This window comes from Oncorhynchus mykiss, chromosome 5, assembly GCF_013265735.2.
Source record: "Oncorhynchus mykiss isolate Arlee chromosome 5, USDA_OmykA_1.1, whole genome shotgun sequence".
Classification (NCBI taxonomy): domain Eukaryota; kingdom Metazoa; phylum Chordata; class Actinopteri; order Salmoniformes; family Salmonidae; genus Oncorhynchus; species Oncorhynchus mykiss.
This window is the reverse complement of record NC_048569.1, coordinates 67,035,576-67,057,941: the sequence shown is the minus strand read 5'-3', so window position 1 is coordinate 67,057,941 and position 22,366 is coordinate 67,035,576. Positions and strand designations below refer to the sequence as shown.

The window sequence follows — 22,366 nt, the reverse complement described above, 5'->3', positions numbered from 1 at the left end:
AAGAGAACTACAGCTTCATCTGACAGCTACACATAGACTGATTCTGTTATATTAAAGTACTTTGGGAATGGAATATATTCTCTAGAAAGATGAATGGAGGAGAGTGGTGACTTGGTTTCATGTGAAACTGTGTGCCAGATGACTTGACAGACATGAGAATGTGCAGTAAGATAAAAATGTATAATCATTGGGCAGCATCCCAGGACCTTTGACTCTGTTACCAGAAGAAGCAATTACAAATAACAGTCAGTCTCAGTCGGACATCTTTAAAATGTCATCATGTTTATAATAGCTGACAATTCATGGGGGAAAACAACGACAGAATGTCGACATATTTTCACCTTGGCATTGTTGCTCAATCACAAGAACCTCAAAAGGGGAATTTTGTATTTATTTTTCAAATTGGCACATTTTACTTATGCCTCCCACTGTATTGTAGGACAATCAAGTGTGTCCACCAAATACTTTGGGGCCCTTGATTTTCACACCCTGACACATAAAACCACATTCACACCACATGCACACATTTGATGTAATCAGCCAGCCTGTATCTGTATCCAAATCAATCAGCACCTCAACATGGCGCTTCTCTCCCATTGATTTTTCCATCTGAGGATTCTCTGTGTGTTGAGAGGGCCTGCTCATCGATTTCTCAGTGTTCATTGGGCTTGGGATTGAGCTGAGCAGCCCGGTGTTGGGTTTGTTAGCACAAGTATTTTGAGCTATAAGAACCTGCAGGTAACGAGGAATGGGCTTCTTATTCAGCTTCCCACCTAAATGTATTAAGAGCAAAATCTCTCACCAAATCTACTGTAAGTGCCAGGGAACCACATGAAAAGCAGGTGAAGGAGAAGTGTGGAAGTGGGCCTGGAAGTGTTGAAGGAGAGACCAGGGGCAGTGCAAATTTAGGGGATGATGATCAAGACTGGAAAGCAGCAATCATGCTCTGTATTCTGTTTACGTTTCTTTTAGCTCGGTTTTCAATGTTTCTCTCCTGGGAAATCAGAAGCTGTATTCACACAGTCTTAAAACATGCATTCTACATGCATCCATTCATGCTGTGCCTCTATATGCAGGCAGTCAAACAGTCTCACACACAGTTTTACACAAAGTCAAAGACAGGCACTCACACACTTACATACCGTACACCAGTACATTGACATATACACTGTGTTACATTAACGGACACTGTGTCACCAGATCTTCTCCATTCTAGCATCCACGTACTGTCTGGATGTCTCACCCCCAACAATTTATAATTTAATCACTATTGGCCATACATACACAATATGCCACTACATCAGATTTATTCTCTGCTATGACAGACTGTAACTGTACACACACACAGACACTTTGAAATGGTCCTCCTGTGTGTGACGGAGGGAACACGAGCCAGCTCCAACAACAATGCACTCCCATCACTGACTGCACCTTCATTACAATGTCACTGTGCTGCCTGGAACATTCTAGCAACGTTTGGAGAACGTGTGACAGTGATTTAGTCAAGGCATTCCTTCTCCACATCCAGCTGTAGTCAACTGTGCATATGGCAGGTGGGGAAGGTTCAAACCCCTAAGTTTGGGTTAGTGATAATATATTACATTATATTACAAGATAGGAAATATGTATAAAAAGCTGCACCTCTCCTTTTTTTGACGGGTCGCCAGGATGTGTTGAGTGAACAACACTAACCAACGGCTATGCTTAAAATTCTTCTTGTGATCTGTATGCGTGTTGGGCTTATTTTGGAGTGTGTATACTCTGTGTGTTGCTGGCTAAGTGAGCTGTGCGTCACTTTGACTGCTAACAGAATGGTGGATTTTAGAAGTTTGAAGACCAGATTGATCAAATAAAATATCAGACACAGAGAGGCTTCCAGGCCTAATATGACGGAAGCGGCTTTCTACAGTCCTTCAATAGAGAACGGCTAGATTGTTATACTATACCCACCTGCTTTCACAGACCTACAGATCTCCTATCTTCATTTAATCACTCTGTTATCACAGAGAATGTCCCTGTGCAGCAGGAAATGCAAACTTAAGAGTTTTTCCACTTTAAAATGTCAGACTTGATTTGCCCTAATGAAAAGATGTATCCACCCCTACAAAAATTTATATTAATTATAATCCACATAATAATTCACATTTCCTGTTGCTGCAAGATTATTGTCCTTTTGTGAGAAGGTCAAATTAAGATAGGACATAGATATGTCACTGCTGCTGTGTTAATTAATGTGCTATTGATGCAAGGGTTTTACAATAAACCATTATTTTTTATGTAATAGATACTTGAGAGATCCACATTCCCTTGTCACTGTGATTGAGTAAAAAAAACAACTAATGTGTTGGATGAGCATACTGTAGATACGCACCAAACCGGCTTTCACAGTGTTCTCACAACATCGCTGTTATTGGCATTGTTAGAACATTGCAACAAGGTCACATTGACTTTACATTAGAATGGCATATTCACTAAGAAGCCTGTGGCATCCAAACATCACATCTAGCATGTGAACCATCCTTGTTCACCACCCAAGCATAGAAACAATAAAAAGAAGCCAAAGACCAGCTCTACTTGCCACATTAAAAAAATATAAACAAGCAAAAAAAAACAAGGAATATTAATGTTCTTTGTTTTTTTCTCATCAAAATAAAAGGTAGTCCATTTATTCAATGACAATCCTTTCCTATTTGGCAAAGTTACCCACCAATCGCCCTTTTTTCCTCTTCTATTCCATCTCAAAACACAGTCTCAATTGGATGCACCACCTGTTCATTATCGCCTGAGCAGCAGTGTGGCCAATGAGAGCAGGGGGAGGAGGATAGAGGGGTGGGTCTGGGTTCCTGTGCCCTTCACCTTCTTGTTCTCAGGAGGATTGTAGTATCTGGTGCTGTCTGTTTTGGGCACAATGACACGAGGTCCGCTACGAGCACATGACTCGCCTGTACACATTCCACTTCCTGAACCGCTGATGTCATCACCTGGGGACAAGGGAAAGGCATTTGTTAATTGAAATGAGGATATCAGTGAGTCCCAAGCTTTTCAAGATGTTTCTGCACTCCCAACTCTAACCTATACATCCATTACCACCCCCATCCACAAACCAATATCGCATACTCTCTAACCCACTGTCTACTATAGTGTCAGCCCTTCCTTCCTCCTCCATCAGCCCTCCTCCCCCACCCGTCACTCACTGGCATCCTGGAAGTCCACGTCGTTGCCGTTGAGGGCGTTCCTCAGCCGGTTGGTCATGATCTTCAGCTGCATGATTTGCTGGCGGATAGTCATGTCTGGCTTGGTGATGTCAATTTCCACCTCGGGGTTATTGATCTGGCTGGCCAGGCCGTCACCCATCACCTCAGGAAGATACCTGGACACAGAAAACATCAATACGTCACTTAGCAGGCAACACGGTTGCATTTCTGTGGTACTACATTGCATTAGGATGACAAAGCTCTGGGACTAGGCCTTTATTTGAATGTGGCTTTGGACCATTAAGGAGATGTATGGCAAGTAGAATTTTGTGGGTTATGTGTTTATCGCTGGGTATTTATTTTTGGACAAATCCATTTTCCTTCAGGGATTTAGTCTATCGATTTCACCAGTTATTGATTTGTCAACCTTTTGATGTGTCTGTCTATCTGTCTCAGTCTCTCCTCATCTTCTCTACTGTATATATCCTCTAGGCCCCCCTCTCCTCCACTGGACTACATTGCTTGGGCACAGTATTGGATGGAAAATCCCACACTCATACAGTATATAGTGTATATATGCAGGTAACTGACAAAATAAAGGAAACTCCAACATAAAGCATCTTAATAGGGCATTGGGCCAACATGATACAGAACAGCTTCAATGCACCTTGGCATAGATTCTACAAGCCTCTGGAACTATTGGAGAGAAGCGACATTCTTCCACGAGAAATTCCATTATTTGGTATTTTGTTGATGGTGGTGGAGAACGCTGTCCCAGGCGTCGCTCCAGAATCTTCCATAAGTGTTAAAATGGGTTGGGATCTGGTGGCTGAGACAGCAATGGCATATGGATTACATCGTTTTCATGCTCATCAAACCATTCAGTGACCACTCGTGTCATGTGAATGGGGGCATTGTCATCCTATGGGCATACAGTAGCTTTGGTAGCCAAAATAACGGCCTGCCCAGATTTTTTATACATGACACTAAGCGTGATGGGATGTTAATTGCTTGATTAACTCAGCAACCACATCTTTGTAGAAGCACCTGCTTTCAATATACTTTGTATCCCTCATTTACTCAAGTGTTTCCATTATTTTGGCAGTTACCTGTAGCTTGAATAGCTATACTTGATGCCTGTTAACCTGTAATTTACGCATATCACTTTCTGCTTACGGCTGAGCTAGCGATACAGCACACTGAGCCCTACATGCATTATTAATGGCCCATTGCCTTGTAGTTGCATTTTTATGTCCTGACCTGTCACAAATTTCAATATTTCAGCATCTCTAACCACGTTTCCATCAATGATTTACAGTGTCTTCAGAAAGTATTCCTACTGTACCCCTTGACTTATTCCACATTTTGTTGTGATACAGCCTGAATTCAAAATGGATTCAATTGATTTTTTACACACAATATTTACACACAATACCCGATAATGACAAAGTGAAAACATGTTTTTAGACATTTTTGCAAATGTATTACAAATTAAATACAGTAATATCTAATTTACATAAGTATCCACAACCCTGAGTCAATACTTTGCTGAAGCACCTTTAGCGGCAATTAGAGGCACCTTTACCTTTAGCGGCAATTACAAGTACAATTACAGTATTTTGGGGTAAGTCTCTAAGAGCTTTGCACACCTGGATTGTACAATATTTGAGCATTATTATTTTTTAAATTCTTCAAGCTCTGTCAATTTGATCATTGCTAGACAGCCATTTTTAAGACTTGCCATAGATTTTCAAGCAGCTTTAAGTCGAAACTGTAACCGGGCCACTCAGGAACATTCAATGTTGCCTTGGTAAGCAACAGTGTAGATTTGGCTTTGTGTTTTACGTTATTATCCTGCTGAAAGGTTCATTCATCTCCCAGTGTCTGTTGGATAGCAGACTGAACCAGGTTTTCCTCTAGGATTTTGCCTGTCCTGTATTCTGTTTTATCCAACAACAACAAAAACTCCATAGTCCTTGCAGATGCCCATAACATGATGCAGCCAACACAATGATTGAAAACATGAAAAGTGGTACTCAGTGACGTGTTGGATTTGCCCCAAACATAATGCTTTGTATTCAGGACAAAAAGTTTGTTTCTTTGCCACATTTTTTGCAGAATTACTTAAGTGCCTTGTTGCAAACAGGATGCATATTTCGGGATATTTTTTATTCTGTACAATCTTCCTTCTTTTCACTTTGACATTTAGGTTAGTATTGTGGAGTAACTACAATGTTGTTGACCCATCGATTTTTATTCGGTACATGAAAACATTTTGTGTGCACTATGTCATCACGCACTGATTTTTATCCGCAACAAGTCAGTTTGGTGGAAATACACCACTGGTGGGAAAATGCGGAGATTTTCTTTATGTGGATTTTAGAATATTCGCATGAAAATCTGTTGCCAATTGGATGTAAATCTAGCTACACATATTTATGCACAAACTCACACACCCTCACACGTTTATATCAGTGTCCGATGCTGCTTGAAAAACTATCACAAACACGCCCATGAACCCACAAGTACATACATTTTTTATGACATAGTCTGTCACATATTTCAGAGTCAACAGCCCACTAAAAATCAAATTGCCCAATCTCAATCCAATAAGGGAGGAGTTGTGGCACTGCAGAAAGGGAGGTAAACTGCTCAATAATCAATTTAGTTGAATAGCATGAAAGGGGGTGAGGGGAAGGGGAGGCCATTTCAGACTGAGATAGAGAGGGTCTTGGGGGATTCACTCTAACCAGAGAGAGTGTTACATGACTAATAGGCAGTGCTGTGTCTCTGTGCACTCTGCTGCTGTGTGTGTGCTGCTGTGTGAATGGTTAGCATGTTCATCCTGGTTCTAAAGTGCATCTCAGGGTTACCTGAGCAATTCACATCCAACACAGTACAGATGTTCTCAGACAGGTGAGGAGGAATAGTATACTATGTTTAGGGGATGATATTCTACATATTACTGTTGACAATGTGTCATTAACAGTCTGTCTCTGCCAGACAGCTAAAATACTGGACAGGTGCTCATCATACCTGGCCTTGGTCATGCCATTCCAACACTTGTCACCAGCTGCTCCTGCTGCCACTTTACTATTGCACAGAGCAGCTGGCAGCTGGACCCAGTACTGCTGCATCTCCCGCAGCTTACTGGACACATCAGATATCTAGGAGAGATAATACATAGTTTGAATACTCAGCACACACACACACACACACACACACACACACACACACACACACACACACACACACGACAGAGAGGATGTCCTGCAGTTCTAATGACACACACACCTGCATCTCCAGTGGGACCCCTACGGTGGGGCTGGGTTTGTACTCCATTGCGGTGCTGGCAGGGTTCACTCTCTTCTTTCTCTCCTCAGACCCTGAGCTCTGTGTGTCTGCCACCCTGGGGGTCCCACAGGCCTGGAACACCTACCACCAAACACACAATGAAACCCACACCTTTAGACACATCTAACACTGAAGAGAATGGGCCATGAGTGGGAGTGAGAAGGTTTAGTCAGGGTTTGGTGCTGGTTGAACTGACCTTGCTGGTGAAGACCTCTGTGTTCTCCTGCATGTAGAGGATGGCCTCTGAGATGCGGATGGGGAGGGAGTAGATGACCACATCCACACTGGGGTCAGCACTGAAACTAGACGCCACCTGCAGCATGGTGTCTGGACAATAGAGACAGGGAAGAGAATCGAGGAAAAGACTGTGAGAGTGTGTGCTTATTTGTGTGTGTTGTGTGTGCGGGCATGTGTGAGTGCACGTGTGTTTCTCTCACCGACGAGGTTCTGCCACTCGGTGTCCAGGTCGGCCTGGTTGGCAAGGCAGCCCTTCATGACGTTTCTGCAGTAGTTGGCACAGGGCTTGACGGAGGCCAGGCCTCTACAGTGGGGGCAGTACACAAGCTTCATCATAGCACGGGTACACTCTGGGCTCAGAGGAACCTGGAGGGGCACACCCATCATCATCATCAAGGAGCTTTGCATCTTTTTAACTGTGAGGAGTAATGAGACTACATTATTTATAAGACTCTTTAGAGGTATAAATAATTGACTCCTACCTTTTTGCGAAAATAAATATAACTTGTTAAACTCTCTTTCTCTAAGCAATTGCATTAGTATAAAGTAATATACAGTGGGGCAAAAAAGTATTTAGTCAGCCACCAATTGTGCAAGTTCTCCCACTTAAAAAGATGAGAGGCCTGTAATTTTCATCATAGGTACACTTCAACTATGACAGACAAAATGAGAAAAAAAAGATGCAAAGAGAAAATAAAATCCAGAAAATCACATTGTAGGATTTTTTATGAATTTATTTGCAAATGATGGTGGAAAATAAGTATTTGGTCACCTACAAACAAGCAAGATTTCTGGCTCTCACAGACTTATTCTTTAAGAGGCTCCTCTGTCCTCCACTAGTTACCTGTATTAATGGCACCTGTTTGAACTTGTTATCAGTATAAAAGACACCTGTCCACAACCTCAAACAGTCACACTCCAAACTCCACTATGGCCAAGACACCAGAAACAAAATTGTAGACCTGCACCAGGCTGGGAAGACTGAATATGCAATAGGTAAGCAGCTTGGTTTGAAGAAATCAACTGTGGGAGCAATTATTAGGAAATGGAAGACATACAAGACCACTGATAATCTCCCTCGATCTGGGGCTCCACACAAGATCTCACCCCGTGGGGTCAAAATGATCACAAGAACAGTGAGCAAAAATCGCAGAACCACACGGGGGGACCTAGTGAATGACCTGCAGAGAGCTGGGACCAAAGTAACAAAGCCTACCATCAGTAACACACTACACCGCCAGGGACTCAAATCCTGCAGTGCCAGACGTGTCCCCTTGCTTAAGCCAGTACATGTCCAGGCCCGTCTGAAGTTTGCTAGAGAGCATTTGGATGATCCAGAAGAAGATTGGGAGAATGTCATATGGTCAGATGAAACGAAAATATAACTTTTTGGTAAAAACTCAACTCGTCGTGTTTGGAGGACAAAGAATGCCGAGTTGCATCCAAAGAACACAATACCTACTGTGAAGCATGGGGGTGGAAACATCATGCTTTGGAAATGTTTTTCTGCAAAGGGACCAGGACGACTGATCCGTGTAAAGGAAAGAATGAATGGGGCCATGGATTGTGAGATTTTGAGTGAAAACCTCCTTCCATCAGCAAGGACATTGAAGGTGAAACATTGCTGGGTCTTTCAGCATGACAATGATCCCAAACACACTGCCCGGGCAACGAAGGAGTGACTTCGTAAGAAGCATTTCAAGGTCCTGGAGTGGCCTAGCCAGTCTCCAGATCTCAACCCCATAGAAAATCTTTGGAGGGAGTTGAAAGTCCGTGATTCCCAGCAACAGCCCCAAAACATCACTGCTCTAGAGGAGATCTGCATGGAGGAATGGGCCAAAATACCAGCAACAGTGTGTGAAAAGCTTGTGAAGACTTACAGAAAACATTTGATCTCTGTCATTGCCAACAAAGGGTATATAACAAAGTATTGAGATAAACGTTTGTTATTGACCAAATACTTATTTTCCACCATCATTTGCAAAGAAATTCATTAGAAAATCCTACAATGTGATTTTCTGGATGTTTTCTTCTCATTTTATCTGTCATAGTTGAAGTGTACCTATGATGAAAATGACAGGCCTCTCTCATCTTTTTAAGTGGGAGAACTTGCACAATTGTTGGCTGACTAAATACTTTTTTGCCCCACTGTACTTTCTAATTGTTTTTGAACATGCACATACAGTGCCTTGCGAAAGTATTCGGCCCCCTTGAACTTTGCGACCTTTTGCCACATTTCAGGCTTCAAACATAAAGATATAAAACTGTATTTTTTTGTGAAGAATCAACAACAAGTGGGACACAATCATGAAGTGGAACGACATTTATTGGATATTTCAAACTTTTTTAACAAATCAAAAACTGAAAAATTGGGCGTGCAAAATTATTCAGCCCCCTTAAGTTAATACTTTGTAGCGCCACCTTTTGCTGCGATTACAGCTGTAAGTCGCTTGTGGTATGTCTCTATCAGTTTTGCACATCGAGAGACTTACATTTTTTCCCATTCCTCCTTGCAAAACAGCTCGAGCTCAGTGAGGTTGGATGGAGAGCATTTGTGAACAGCAGTTTTCAGTTCTTTCCACAGATTCTCGATTGGATTCAGGTCTGGACTTTGACTTGGCCATTCTAACACCTGGATATGTTTATTTTTGAACCATTCCATTGTAGATTTTGCTTTATGTTTTGGATCATTGTCTTATTGGAAGACAAATCTCCGTCCCAGTCTCAGGTCTTTTGCAGACTCCATCAGGTTTTCTTCCAGAATGGTCCTGTATTTGGCTCCATCCATCTTCCCATCAATTTTAACCATTTTAACCATCTTCCCTGTCCCTGCTGAAGAAAAGCAGGCCCAAACCATGATGCTGCCACCACCATGTTTGACAGTGGGGATGGTGTGTTCAGCTGTGTTGCTTTTACGCCAAACATAACGTTTTGCATTGTTGCCAAAAAGTTCCATTTTGGTTTCATCTGACCAGAGCACCTTCTTCCACATGTTTGGTGTGTCTCCCAGGTGGCTTGTGGCAAACTTTAAACGACACTTTTTATGGATATCTTTAAGAAATGGCTTTCTTCTTGCCACTCTTCCATAAAGGCCAGATTTGTGCAATATATGACTGATTGTTGTCCTATGGACAGTCTCCCACCTCAGCTGTAGATCTCTGCAGTTCATCCAGAGTGATCATGGGCCTCTTGGCTGCATCTCTGATCAGTCTTCTCCTTGTATGAGCTGAAAGTTTAGAGGGACGGCCAGGTCTTGGTAGATTTGCAGTGGTCTGATACTCCTTCCATTTCAATATTATCGCTTGCACAGTGCTCCTTGGGATGTTTAAAGCTTGGGAAATCTTTTTGTATCCAAATCCGGCTTTAAACTTCTTGACAACAGTATCTCGGACCTGCCTGGTGTGTTCCTTGTTCTTCATGATGCTCTCTGCGCTTTTAACGGACCTCTGAGACTATCACAGTGCAGGTGCATTTATACGGAGACTTGATTACACACAGGTGGATTGTATTTATCATCATTAGTCATTTAGGTCAACATTGGATCATTCAGAGATCCTCACTGAACTTCTGAAGAGAGTTTGCTGCACTGAAAGTAAAGGGGCTGAATAATTTTGCACGCCCAATTTTTCAGTTTTTGATTTGTTAAAAAAGTTTGAAATATCCAATAAATGTCGTTCCACTTCATGATTGTGTCCCACTTGTTGTTGATTCTTCACAAAAAAATACAGTTTTATATCTTTATGTTTGAAGCCTGAAATGTGGCAAAAGGTCGCAAAGTTCAAGGGGGCCGAATACTTTCGCAAGGCACTGTAGCTCAGTATTGGGATGATTTATTTTATAGAGTCATTATCACTCATCTTTATCAACGGTGTCAATAATTTCGGGTCCCACTGTATATGTGTGGTTAAAACATGTACTATGATCATGATTATCATGTATTGATTATGATTATGTAGTGCGCATTTTGCAACATGAAACAGCAACAATACCATGCAGCTAATGCATAAGAGGGGTTCGGTGAGGGATAGATAAACGGATATGTTGGTGTAGATGTTTCCTAAAGGATGCTAACTGTTACAAGAGTTGGCTATCATTTCCAAGAATAATCTCGCACTATTAAAGCCTTCGGAGGAGGACCATGTCATTTTCCCAGAATGCAGCTTCAAATGTAGCTCCTTAAAAGGATAAGAGCGAGCTTATGCTGTCTAGAATGGGAGACCATTAAGAACTTCACAAGGAGACTGAACAGCTAACAAGATTAAAGCGGTGTCATTACAACCGGTCCTTGTATTAACAGACTTCACAGGAACCCTTCAACAGGGCTTAATGTACACAGACAACCAGCTTCCTTATACGTCCGAATGTCACCAATTGATTGTGACATCCCACAGTGTTAAATCTCCTACAGTGTGACAACAGGAGGTGGAGTGGAGCAGAGCGGACAGGTAATGGTGCTGATAAATTAAGATCAGTGACAGGACAGACACCCATGATGCCATACTGTTACATCAGCCACTGTCACTGACAGTAACAACGGTAATCAACCATAGCTCAAAGGGATTATTCCATCCATCCACATGTTCTTTCTCTTTCTCTCTCTCACTCTCTTTCTCTCTCTCACACTCGCTTTCATCTCTCTATACCTCCTCCTCTCCACTTCTATCTCCCTCTCCCTGTGTTCTATTTAAAAGTTGTAAAGCTGGTGGCACCGTGCTGTAAATAAAGTCTGTATTTAAATGGGCCAGACTCCGGCCTCTTTGTGCCAACATAAAGAGCGGTTTGAAATGGTGGTTATTTTTAGGAAGAAGGGAGTGAGAGCCCACAGGATTCCTGTACGTGGCTATTGCCCTCTCTGGTGTTTGTGTAAATAGCTTGTGTATGTTCGATAAGTAACGCAAAAATACACGTTTGATACGTAACGCAAAAATACACATCGATCCACTAAAAGACACAACAGATTACACATTAGATATTTGTAGGCTAAACGTACTTTCATATTAATGTTACATTTAAATGAACATAAAACCTAAACATTTCTCAAAGGCTCCTTCCTCTCTCCAAGAATGTGCTTTTGTGATTCTCTATACCAATAAAAGCATCATAAAAGTTGGCATATGAAACAGGCACTGGGCACGTTCCACTGCTACCATCCAAAGAGATAGAGACATGTCCCTAAAATGCCTTACTTTCATCCAATAAAGGCTAAATGTAGACTGGCCAAGTAGTTGGCCAATAGACTGTGGCTGAAGGAACAGGGACAGGGGTCGGAGGGGCCAGGTTTCTTTGTAATTCACTCCTGATGGGAAATGGTTTTTAAGCTAGCCTTGCTACATGTTTCATCCGCCCCTCAGACACCCTGTTGCTGGGGCAATGCACAGCAGCCCTTTACCCATCCCTAGTGAGACAAGCCCTTACTGAGACAAGCCCCTACTGAGGCACGCCCCTACTGAGGCAGGCCCCTACTGAGGCACGCCCCTACTGAGACAAGCCCTTACTGAGGCACGCCCCTACTGAGGCACGCCTCTACTAAGACAAGCCCTTAATGAGGCATGCCCCTACTGAGGCACGCCCCTACTGAGACAAGCCCTTACTGAGGCACGCCCCTACTGAGGCACGCCCCTACTGAGGCAGGCCCCTACGGAGGCAGGCCCCTACTGAGACAAGCCCTTACTGAGACAAGCCCCTACTGAGGCACGCCCTACTGAGGCACGCCCTACTGAGGCAAGCACCTTAATGTGCTCTATCCATCTACAGTATGCATATGTTTTCACCAGGGTAACCAAGGTTAAACACACTGCCTAGGGGTGAAAATTACACACCCAGGGCATTTTCTTTCTGTGACAGATTTACGCAAGGAACTTACTCTGTGATTTACATAACAATCCCAATTTCAACTAGTTGACAGCGTTTATGTGTGTGCAGGGTGTTTAATGGTTGACGGTGTGGTGGATGTGAGGTGGTAATATCAGGAATAAAAAGCACTGCCATATTTCTCAGCGGTAGCAACACGTGAAACAGCACAGGTCTCTACTATAACAGTACCTGGGAAACTTTGCGGACCACCTCCCCACTGACAGTCAAGCCCTGGACGAATGACCGCGCCGCCACGAAGGCCCTGGTGACCTTGGGCTTGAGGTCACGGGGGACGTCCCCAAAGGGCCGCAGGGTCTCCGTTTGCTTGGCCACACACTCCAGGTAGTCGTCAGTGAGGGTGTACTGCGGGAGGGAGGAGGCCTTGAACAGGCGCTCCAGCAGCCGTGCCCAGAAGTCGTTGAGCGTCTCCTCCAGGTTGACAGCGGAGCCACGGTAGTAGCGACGCAGGTCAGCGTACAGGTCCTGGAACACAGGGGCGTTCTTGGAGTAGAGAGAGCCCAGCGTGGCCAGGAAGGACTCTTGAAGGGAACGCTCGGATCTGTTCAAGAGGTCTGTGAAGTACGCTGAGGAGAGAGGAGAAAGAGAAACGAGGAGTCAAATACTGGAATAGTCTGTTGGCGATTCAAAGCATTGTGTGACATCAAACCCCAAAAACCAAGCTTATCCTTCCCAGTGCTGCTGGCCTGTGCCCACAAAGTGAACACAGGCTCAGATAAAGTACAGCTAAATGGCCACTACTTGAAGTACAGTAGATCCCATAGAATGTGAGCATATCACCACCAACACACAGATATACAGTAGGTAGTGAAGAGGGCACAACAAAACCTATTCCCCCTCAGGAGACTGAAAAGATTTGTCATGGGTCCTCAGATCCTCAAAAGGTTCTACAGCTGCACCATCGAGAGCATCTGGTTGCATCACTGCCTGGTATGGCAACTGCTCAGCCTCCGACCGCAAGGCACTGCAGAAGGTAGTGCATATGGCCCAGTACATCACCCAGTACATCAAGTCAAGTTCCAAAATCAAATCAAATCAAATGTATTTATATAGCCCTTCGTACATCAGCTGATATCTCAAAGTGCTGTACAGAAACCCAGCCTAAAACCCCAAACAGCAAGCAATGCAGGTGTAGAAGAACGGTGGCTAGGAAAAGCTCCCTAGAGGCTTCTAAACAGCTTCTACCCCATTGCCATAAGACTCCAGAACATCTAATAAAATGGCTACCCAGACTATTTGCATTGCCACCCCCTCTTTTACGCTGCTGCTACTCTTTGTTGTTATCATCTATGCATAGTCACTTTAATAACTCTACATGTACATATTACCTCAACTAACCGGTGCTCCCGCACATTGACTCTGTACCGGTACCCCCCTGTGTATAGTCTCGCTATTGTTTCTTATTCTTACTCATTTAAAAAAAAAATGCATTGTTGGTTAGGAGCTCGTAAGTAAGCATTTCATTGTAGGGTTGATGTATTGTAATACCTGTTGTATTCGGCGCATGTGACTAATAAAATTGAATTGGATTTGAATATCAGCACCCAGAACCAAATTAGTCTGTCACGAGATTAGCTAGACTGTAAAGTACAGATCCCAACTGTCCTCCCATTTGGCACCCAGACATATGATTGATTTGTGTTCTCCAAAAACCAAAGTCACTACCCACTGGGCAAAAACTGGTTGAATCAAAAGTGGAAAAAAATCAAAAACCAAAGTCACTACCCACTGGGCAAAAACTGGTTGAAACAAAAGTGGAAAAAAATCAAAAACCAAAGTCACTACCCACTGGGCAAAAACTGGTTGAATCAAAAGTGGAAAAAAATCAAAAACCAAAGTCACTACCCACTGGGCAAAAACTGGTTGAAACAAAAGTGGAAAAAAAAAAAAAAAAAACTCAAAATGTGGTGGCGTTGAATCAGCGTGGAAAACGATTTTCTTCTTATTTTTACCCAATTTTGATCCTAAATACATTGACATGGTGACATTTATTGTTGATTTCTGGCTGAAGTCACAACCAGTCACAACCACAATCAAAACTAGATGTTGAAATGATGTCTGTGCTTAGTGGGTAAGCTTTTCGTGCTACGTAAATAAACAAATAAATGGGAGTGTGGGAATGAGCAGATCGATTTGGCCCAATGTGACAAACAAGGACGAGTGTTCTAGCATGCCTGACAAACAAACTATAGACACTGTGAGAACCTGGGAACTCAACCGTAGAACTGTAGAGCACTGTCTCAGCTGCAGTTCAGTTAACAGCACTTTGCGGGTAAAGTGAGAGGAAGAGAGAAAAACAAAAATAACAACGGACTATACCATTGTCCTACATACCTCCTTATTGAGCCTTCCAATAAAGCAGCGGATACTGAGAGTTACAGTGTCAGGGGGGAATGTAATAAAACTCTGTCACCTCCCATTCTGCTGACACAATGACTGGGCTGCTCCCTGCTGCTGGAGCTGACCCCCGTAGAGGGAGGGTTAGGGAGAGGAGACTATCTCTGGCAATCCCGCTAATCTGAGGGATTGAATGCTGGAGACAGGTGGAGGGCCGGGGCCGGGGCCTGTGAGTGCCGCTGCTGCTGTGGAGAAGCAGTAAAAGCCTGCATTTAGCTGAGTGAGTCCAGGGCCCACGCCCGGCAACCCTAAACACAACCAGATGGCCATGCAACTCTTACCGCCACTCCTCTCCTCGATCTTATGTTCATTCCGTTTCTATTGCTCCTACTGCTGCTCTGTTTTCTACTGCTACTGCTGCTACCTACTGCTCCTGTTCATCTGCTGTAGTCTACGGAAGACACAGCTGCAATCATACCAAATGGACTTGAAACATCACCTGCACACTTCCATTTCCTCCCCTCTCTATCGCTGCTTCATGTAGCTGTAGCTCTAGGTTCCTCTTTGATGGATTGCTTCATCCTCACCAACATCTGGCCTCCCTCTGTCTCTGTGGCTGTAACCTCCTGATGTTGAGGGAGAGGAGGAGGGGGCAGGGGTTGTGTATGCAGCTGGACTAGCTCTATACCAGCGTTTCCCAAACCCAGGGGGTTCGCGTTTTGTTTTTTGCCCTAGCACTACACAGCTAATTCAAATAATCAAGTTGATTAGTTAATTATTTGAATCAGCTGTGTAGTGCACTTCTTGGGGTCCCCAGGATAGAATTTGGAAAACCCTGCTCTATACTGTTCTGCCAGCCCAGCCCCTGTGTGTGACGGTGTCCTTGTTGTTGTGTGGCCAACACCTTCCTCCTGTTGCTAAGCTAGGCTAACTCTGCCAAGGCATATGTCACACATATCAGTCACACTGATTTTATCTCACTCTGTAAATCAGAGCAGCCCAGCCATTTAGGAAGTATAGAAAGCAGGAGAAAAATGTACTGGAACTCCCCATCTGACACACGCTGCCTGACTCATATCACCATACCCTTTCACAACCCTTCTTTCTTTTATTCTCTCCTCCCTGTTCACTTTCTCTTTATTCTCTCCTCCCTGTTCACTTTCTCTTTTTTCTCTCTCTTTCTCCATATCGCCCTCCACTAACTCTAATCAATCCATCATTCCCCTCTCTCCCTCTTTCTGTCCCTCTCTCTTCCACTACCTACCTGCTTCACCCTTCTCTTTCTCTTCCCTTCTCTCCCTCTCTCTCTCTCTGTCTCATTACTCTGATGTGTGGTGATGTGATGCTTCTGGCAGCCACTCTCCTCATTGGGTCAAATGCTCATTAGCAGGGCCAGCATCCCGGCCTGTGGGGGTAGATGGGGTGGAGGAGAGGAGGGGGGGCAGCTTATCACATTTCACCCCTCCCTCTTCCACACCACAGTGTCTACTATGTTCCCTGACTCATTACCACAGCCAATCATAACTCTGTCTCCCAGCGGCCCACCTTCCCCTCTCCTGTCTATGTCTACCTGTCTCTGTCTCTACCACTCTGATGACAGCTAGGGCCCATCAAGACAGAAAATATGACTGCATGCCATCATCCCCACATCCTGTTTTAATCTTATGTTAATCAGATGGATGGATGGATGTCCAGATTACTTTGTGGGAGTTTTATTTTCCCGAGCAAACAGCCGTGTTTCAGGCGTCATCAGTTGCTGTCATCTGGGTACAGTATCCTCCGGCTCCATAGTGCTACTGTAGCTGGAGCCTCAGGACTATTTTGATTCATTTATATAAATAGAGTTTATTAGTGATGGGTCAAAGATTGCAGTAATGTCTTCAAAATTCGCAGCACAAGTCAAGGACACTATCAAGGTCATCCAGTTGTTGAAAAGATTGCACGCAACTACAGACTTGAGGCTGGTGTCAAGACAGGCAGCGCTTAAGAAATGTCAGGAAGTATCAGCATTTTCACACAAATACACAATTCCCAATGTCTAGTGTTATTATCCCAATGTCTAGTGTTATTATCCCAATGTCTAGTGTTATTATCCCAATGTCTAGTGTTATTATCCCAATGTCTAGTGTTATTATCCCAATGTCTAGTGACCTCCTTTCCCCTTCAGGTTGACAGCTCAGCGTGTCTTTCTGACGTGTGGACATTTATTTGGTTTGTTTATTTATCTGAGACCACGCCAACACTTGCCCTATCCTCTCGTTAAACAACTGACAGACAGAGTAGATGCCCATGTTCATTTTATGAGGGTTTGTGTGTAAGTGCGTGCATCTGTGCGTGTATTGTCAGTATAGAGGAGAGTATGAGTTCTGTGTGGCTACTCACTGTCGAAGCTCCTGTATTGTGTGTTGAGGGAGGCCTGTAGCGAGCGCCCTGCCTCTCTGACCAGCCCCTCAAACTCCCTGCGACTCAGGTTGGACAGGGTCTCCTCCATGGCACTGGTACAGCAGGTGTACCCCTGGGGACAGATGCGCAGGTGCTCACCTAGGGACAAGACAGAGGAGAGGACATGTTTAGGGTTTTATCCACTTAATACTAAAGAGTAGATTTTAGAGAGGCTCTAAGAGCATTAGACCAGTAACCGAAAGGTTGCTGGTTTGAATCCCTGAGCCGACTAGGTGAAAAATCTGTCGATGTGCCTTTGCGCAAGGCACTTCACCCTAATTGCTCCTGTAATTCACTCTGGATAAGAGCATCTGCTAAATGACTAACATGTAAAACAAACTATCTGGAGTAACTTACAGTAGTGAATGCATTCTGTACATTTTCATGCTAGTCTCTGGTGGGAATCAAACCCACAACCCTGGCATTGCAAGTGCTATGCTCTACCAACTGAGCCACAGGCGATTACTTCTTGAATGGCAGAAGAAGATTATGTGTATAAAAATCTAATAAGTCATCTACTAAGGCTCTGGTAGAATTGTATATGTTTTTCCTTATATGTCCGTGGTGTATTTGTATATGTGTTAACTTATAAGCCTTATATGTCCGTGGTGTATTTGTATATGTGTTAACTTATAAGCCTTATATGTCCGTGGTGTATTTGTATATGTGTTAACTTATAAGCCTTATATGTCCGTGGTGTATTTGTATATGTCTTAACTTATAAGCCTTATATGACACACACAATTGAATACATGATATGGTATGACATATTTGAGACAATATTCATGAATTATATGAGCCATCTATGAATATAATAGGAAAAGTGTATGTTCTGAGAATGTGACCTCTACAAAATAAATGCTTTCCTTATAGGTTTCACGTTTTTTTTTACAAGTCAACATATAATTAAACATGACAATTACTATAAGAAAAATACAACCTTTGTATATACATTTTAATTTATGAGTTTCCATGTTTAAGGCTGGGAAGCACTTCCTACTGGACAGCTGGTTTACCTACAACTACACTTTTGGTCTCCTATCCAGGGTCTTAGCCAAGCCAAGCCCTGTTAAGGTTTGGTATTTGTCACAGACTAATACCAATGTGCTATCGTGAGACTGATTGTTGAGAAATCTCCACTTAAAAACTAAATATATTCACTGCTGCTATCGGTCATTCCTCATTCTCCCCCTCCTCATGTCATCCCCTTCTCGCCCTCTCCTCTTCCCCTCCTGCTATTCTCCTCCCCTCCTCCACCTGTCCTCCTCCTCCTGTCCTCTTCTCTCCTCCTCCCCTTTCCTCCTCCTCCTCTCCCTATCCTCCTCCTCATCCAAGACCCCTCCTCCTCTCCTCTTCTCTTCTCCCTATCCTCCTCCTCCTCCCCTCCTGCTAATCTCCTACCCTCCTCCTGTCCTCCCCCTCCTGTACTCTTCGCTCCTTCTCCTCCTCTCCCTCTACCCCTTTCCTCCTCCTTTTCCCCCTCCACCCTCCTCCTCTTCTCTCTCCACCTCCTCCTCCTCTTCTTCCCTTCCTCCTCTCCTCCCTATCCTCCTCCTCCTCCCCTCCTGCTATTCTCCTCCATCTCCACCTCCTTCTCCTCCTCCCCCTCCTCCTGTCCTCCTCTCTCCTCATCCTCTCCCCCTCCTCCTTTCCTCCTCTCCGCCCTCCTCTCCCCCTCTCCTCTCCCTCTCCTCCTCACCCCCCCTTCCTCCTCCTCCTCATGGCAGACTTTGCTTCTTTTTTCAATAAGTGTCACATTGCATGTATCAATGACATCAGACAGTGCAAGTGCTTTGAAACATGCATGTCCCATGTGCCTTAGAAGGCTTAGCTTACATGTCTCTTGTATGTTTTTTATATAATACATACAACATTTCTGTTATCTAAATGTTAACCACCAATATCAGATATTACAATAATCTTCTATGAAGTGTATTTGCTGCCATATGTATTACTGACAAGTTCCACAAAAAACTATCTTGTTAAATTCTTCTATACACACACACACACACACACACACACACACACACACACACACACACACACACACAAACACACACAAACACAAACACACACAAGAGAGAAAGAGCCAGACAGCTTAGAGTGCAGTCTGCAGCCCCAGTCCCCAAGCAGGCGGGGGTGAGCCTGAGGAGGGGGTTAGGCGTAGAGGGGATGGGGGTGAGTGGTCTGCCCCCCAGCCCTCTCTGCCACTTCACAAACGGGTTCCCTGCTCAAGCCCTGCCTCTGCCTGGCCCTGGCTGTCTGCCCCGGGAACTGGAGCGAGAGATGCTATCACATCCATGCATCTTTTATGAATCCTGACTACAGCAGGAGGGAAAAGTGCAGAGAAATCTCTATTCACTTATTTATTTATTTCCTCACTTCTTTTATCTTAAAATTCTAGAGAAGGGATATAGGATCTGTGTGCCAAGAAGCTCACTAGTTGTGTGGTAGTCAAGCAGTAGTCTGTCTGTTTTGCTGTAGTCTTCTGCACGGTATGTGGCACTGGCATGAGGAGTATTTGCAATCCTTTATATCGAATCAAACAACTTTGAGAGGAGAAAAAAAGGGATGATTGAGCCTGATCGTGATCATGCTGTGTAAAGAGAAGAGAAGGGCAGAACTGTTAACTTGACAGACATTTTTACTGTGCATTCTCCTATCGTAAACTCCTTCCTCGTGCCTCTCTCTCATGTGTCAAAGTGTTAAAATGTCTTTACTTTGAAACAGTGCATAGCTTCTGAAGCGAGACTTCAAACAGGTTGTTCTGAGGTGATTTAATATGCAGCGCAAAGTGTGAACCAGTAAAAACACAATGGAGGGATTCCAGTAGGAATCATATTGTGTGTCTCTGGTAGGCCTAGCGTCTTGCAGAGAAGAACAGGCTTAAATCCCATTAAACATCTAATCTCCTGGCCAGCTCGTGAGCGCTCGTCCATTTTAGTCAGCGAGCAGGGGGCAGGCGTGTGGCCTGCATTTCAATGACTGCTGACAGCGAACAAGGAGAGACAAGACTGATAAATCAGATTTGTCGTGTGCACACACATTCATACAAGCCAGGGACACAGGGACACACACGCCTGAGCACCCAGACACACCTCCCTAATCCATAGACATGCAAAGACAGACACACAGAATAACAACGAGCAAGTCATCATCAGTATGCAGATAGGATCACATCTTTCATTGGACCAGTAAGACAGCAAGGTTCCTGAGACCTATGCCTACATTATGGAGATCCCTTACAATGCTATATATATGTAACCTTCGGCACTCCCTATAGAGAAGCTCTAGGCCTATCTATGTATTATCTGTGATGGGTATGATTGAAAATGGGTATGTAGTTCCTGGCTATAGTGGCTAGTGGGCTATATCCTGTTTGCTGCTTAGTGTTCGACAGACAGACAGAACAGGTCTGGCTCTGGCTGGCTATGTGAGGGAGCAGGTGCGGGGAGAGAGTCCAGCCCATTTACAGCGTTTATTCAAGAGACAGATTACTGCCGAGGGAGATGAGGGGTGGCCAACCTTGCCCCCTGTGTCACACTAATCGAATCAAAGCCCATTCATAGCCAATTAGAGCTCTGCCAGCCACAGTCAAAGGCACAACATACACGTAATAGAGGCTAATACAATCTGCAAGACTTCCACAGAAAATGTAGCGAGCAAATCGAAATTGGACAGCCGTTGAAAGATAATGTTGACTTTGACTATTTGTCCATGAACCTGCACTCTCCATCCCATATCACATCTATCTCTAATGGCTGTCATTTCTGCAATCAGAAATTCATGTCTGGACAGATGATTGTGGCCAGCCTACATATGTCTGTTGGTGACAAACTACCTAAATGGAACGGGGGGAAATAAAAGGCTTGAAAAGACTTTCAGAATGTCTAACCTTAACTAACTGGAAACTTTGAAATCCAACTGGAGGATTTGCCATTCCACTTTAATATATTTAATTGTGTTTGGATTAACCACTGATCTGTGAATGGAGGAAACACATTTCCACCACAGGCAGAGTGTCACGACTTCCGCCGAAGTCGGCTCCCCTTCTTGTTCGGGCGGCGTTCGGCGGTCGACGTCACCGTCCTTCTAGCCATCGCCGCTCCATTTTTCATTGTTCCATTTGTTTTGTCTTGTTCCCCGCACACCTGGTTTACATTCCCTAATCACACTGCATATATATCAGTAAGAACTACAGGAAACGTATGATCTCTGTAATTGCAAACAAAGGTTTCTGTACCAAATATTATGTTCTGCTTTTCTGATGTATCAAATACTTATGTCATGCAATAAAATGCAAATTAATTACTTAAAAATCATACAATGTGATTTTCTTTATTTTTGTTTTAGATTCCATCTCTCACGGTTGAAGTGTACATATGATAAAAAATTACAGACCTCTACATGCTTTGTAAGTAGGAAAACCTGCAAAATCGGCAGTGTATCAAATACTTGTTCTCCCCACTGTATATTCCTCTGTTGCCCCCATGTCTTTGTGTGGAATTGTTTTGTTTTGTGTTTGTTGTTTCGCGCCAGTCTGGTTTTTCACACTGTGCATTGCCTGTACCCTTTTTGGGGAATTATTGGTGAACCTTATTGTTATATTATGGACGGTATTTTACGCTTGTCACTTTTGCCGGTTGGATTGAGTTGTAGCTGTTTGCTCCCATCTGTTTGTTGCTCTTGGCTAATAAAGTCACCTGATCACCTATTCTCTGCTCTCCTGCACTTGACTCGAATGACCAGCAGCGAAAACCCTGACACAGAGATCTTTGTTGTCACTAGACTGTTAAGGATGTTTACTACAGTAAAGGGGCTTAACAATGTTCCAGCGTTGCTTCGTAATGTAAACTGGGTATCCTGCAGGAGCTATAAAGTTAATTCACTTACAGTGACAAACAAATAAAATGCAGCCCATTCAGTGGATC

General features: G+C 43.8%; 2 protein-coding genes and 1 non-coding gene across 3 annotated transcripts in view; 1 reads left to right on the top strand and 2 right to left on the bottom strand.

Annotated features, from left to right (window-relative positions):
* The window catches only part of ankmy1 (ankyrin repeat and MYND domain containing 1), a 12,987-nt gene extending 10,704 nt beyond the window's left edge, over positions 1-2,283 (top strand). Inside the window, exon 17 of the mRNA XM_021604002.2 lies at positions 1-2,283. This exon is cut by the window's left edge and continues 162 nt beyond it. Within this exon, the coding sequence (XP_021459677.2) occupies positions 1-23 (23 nt within the window). The 3' untranslated portion in view covers positions 24-2,283.
* Positions 266-22,366, bottom strand: part of LOC110524403 (glypican-1) — a 54,520-nt gene continuing 32,419 nt past the window's right edge. Inside the window, exons 2-9 of the mRNA XM_021604003.2 lie at positions 17,376-17,534; positions 12,828-13,222; positions 6,986-7,151; positions 6,745-6,875; positions 6,489-6,629; positions 6,231-6,361; positions 3,195-3,370; positions 266-2,981 (exon numbers count right to left, since the gene is read on the bottom strand). Coding sequence (XP_021459678.1) covers positions 2,776-2,981; positions 3,195-3,370; positions 6,231-6,361; positions 6,489-6,629; positions 6,745-6,875; positions 6,986-7,151; positions 12,828-13,222; positions 17,376-17,534 — 1,505 coding nt within the window. The 3' untranslated portion in view covers positions 266-2,775. The remainder of the gene's footprint in view (positions 2,982-3,194; positions 3,371-6,230; positions 6,362-6,488; positions 6,630-6,744; positions 6,876-6,985; positions 7,152-12,827; positions 13,223-17,375; positions 17,535-22,366) is intronic.
* trnaa-ugc lies at positions 17,825-17,895 on the bottom strand. Its single transcript has one exon. It is a non-coding gene; the product is annotated as a tRNA-Ala (tRNA).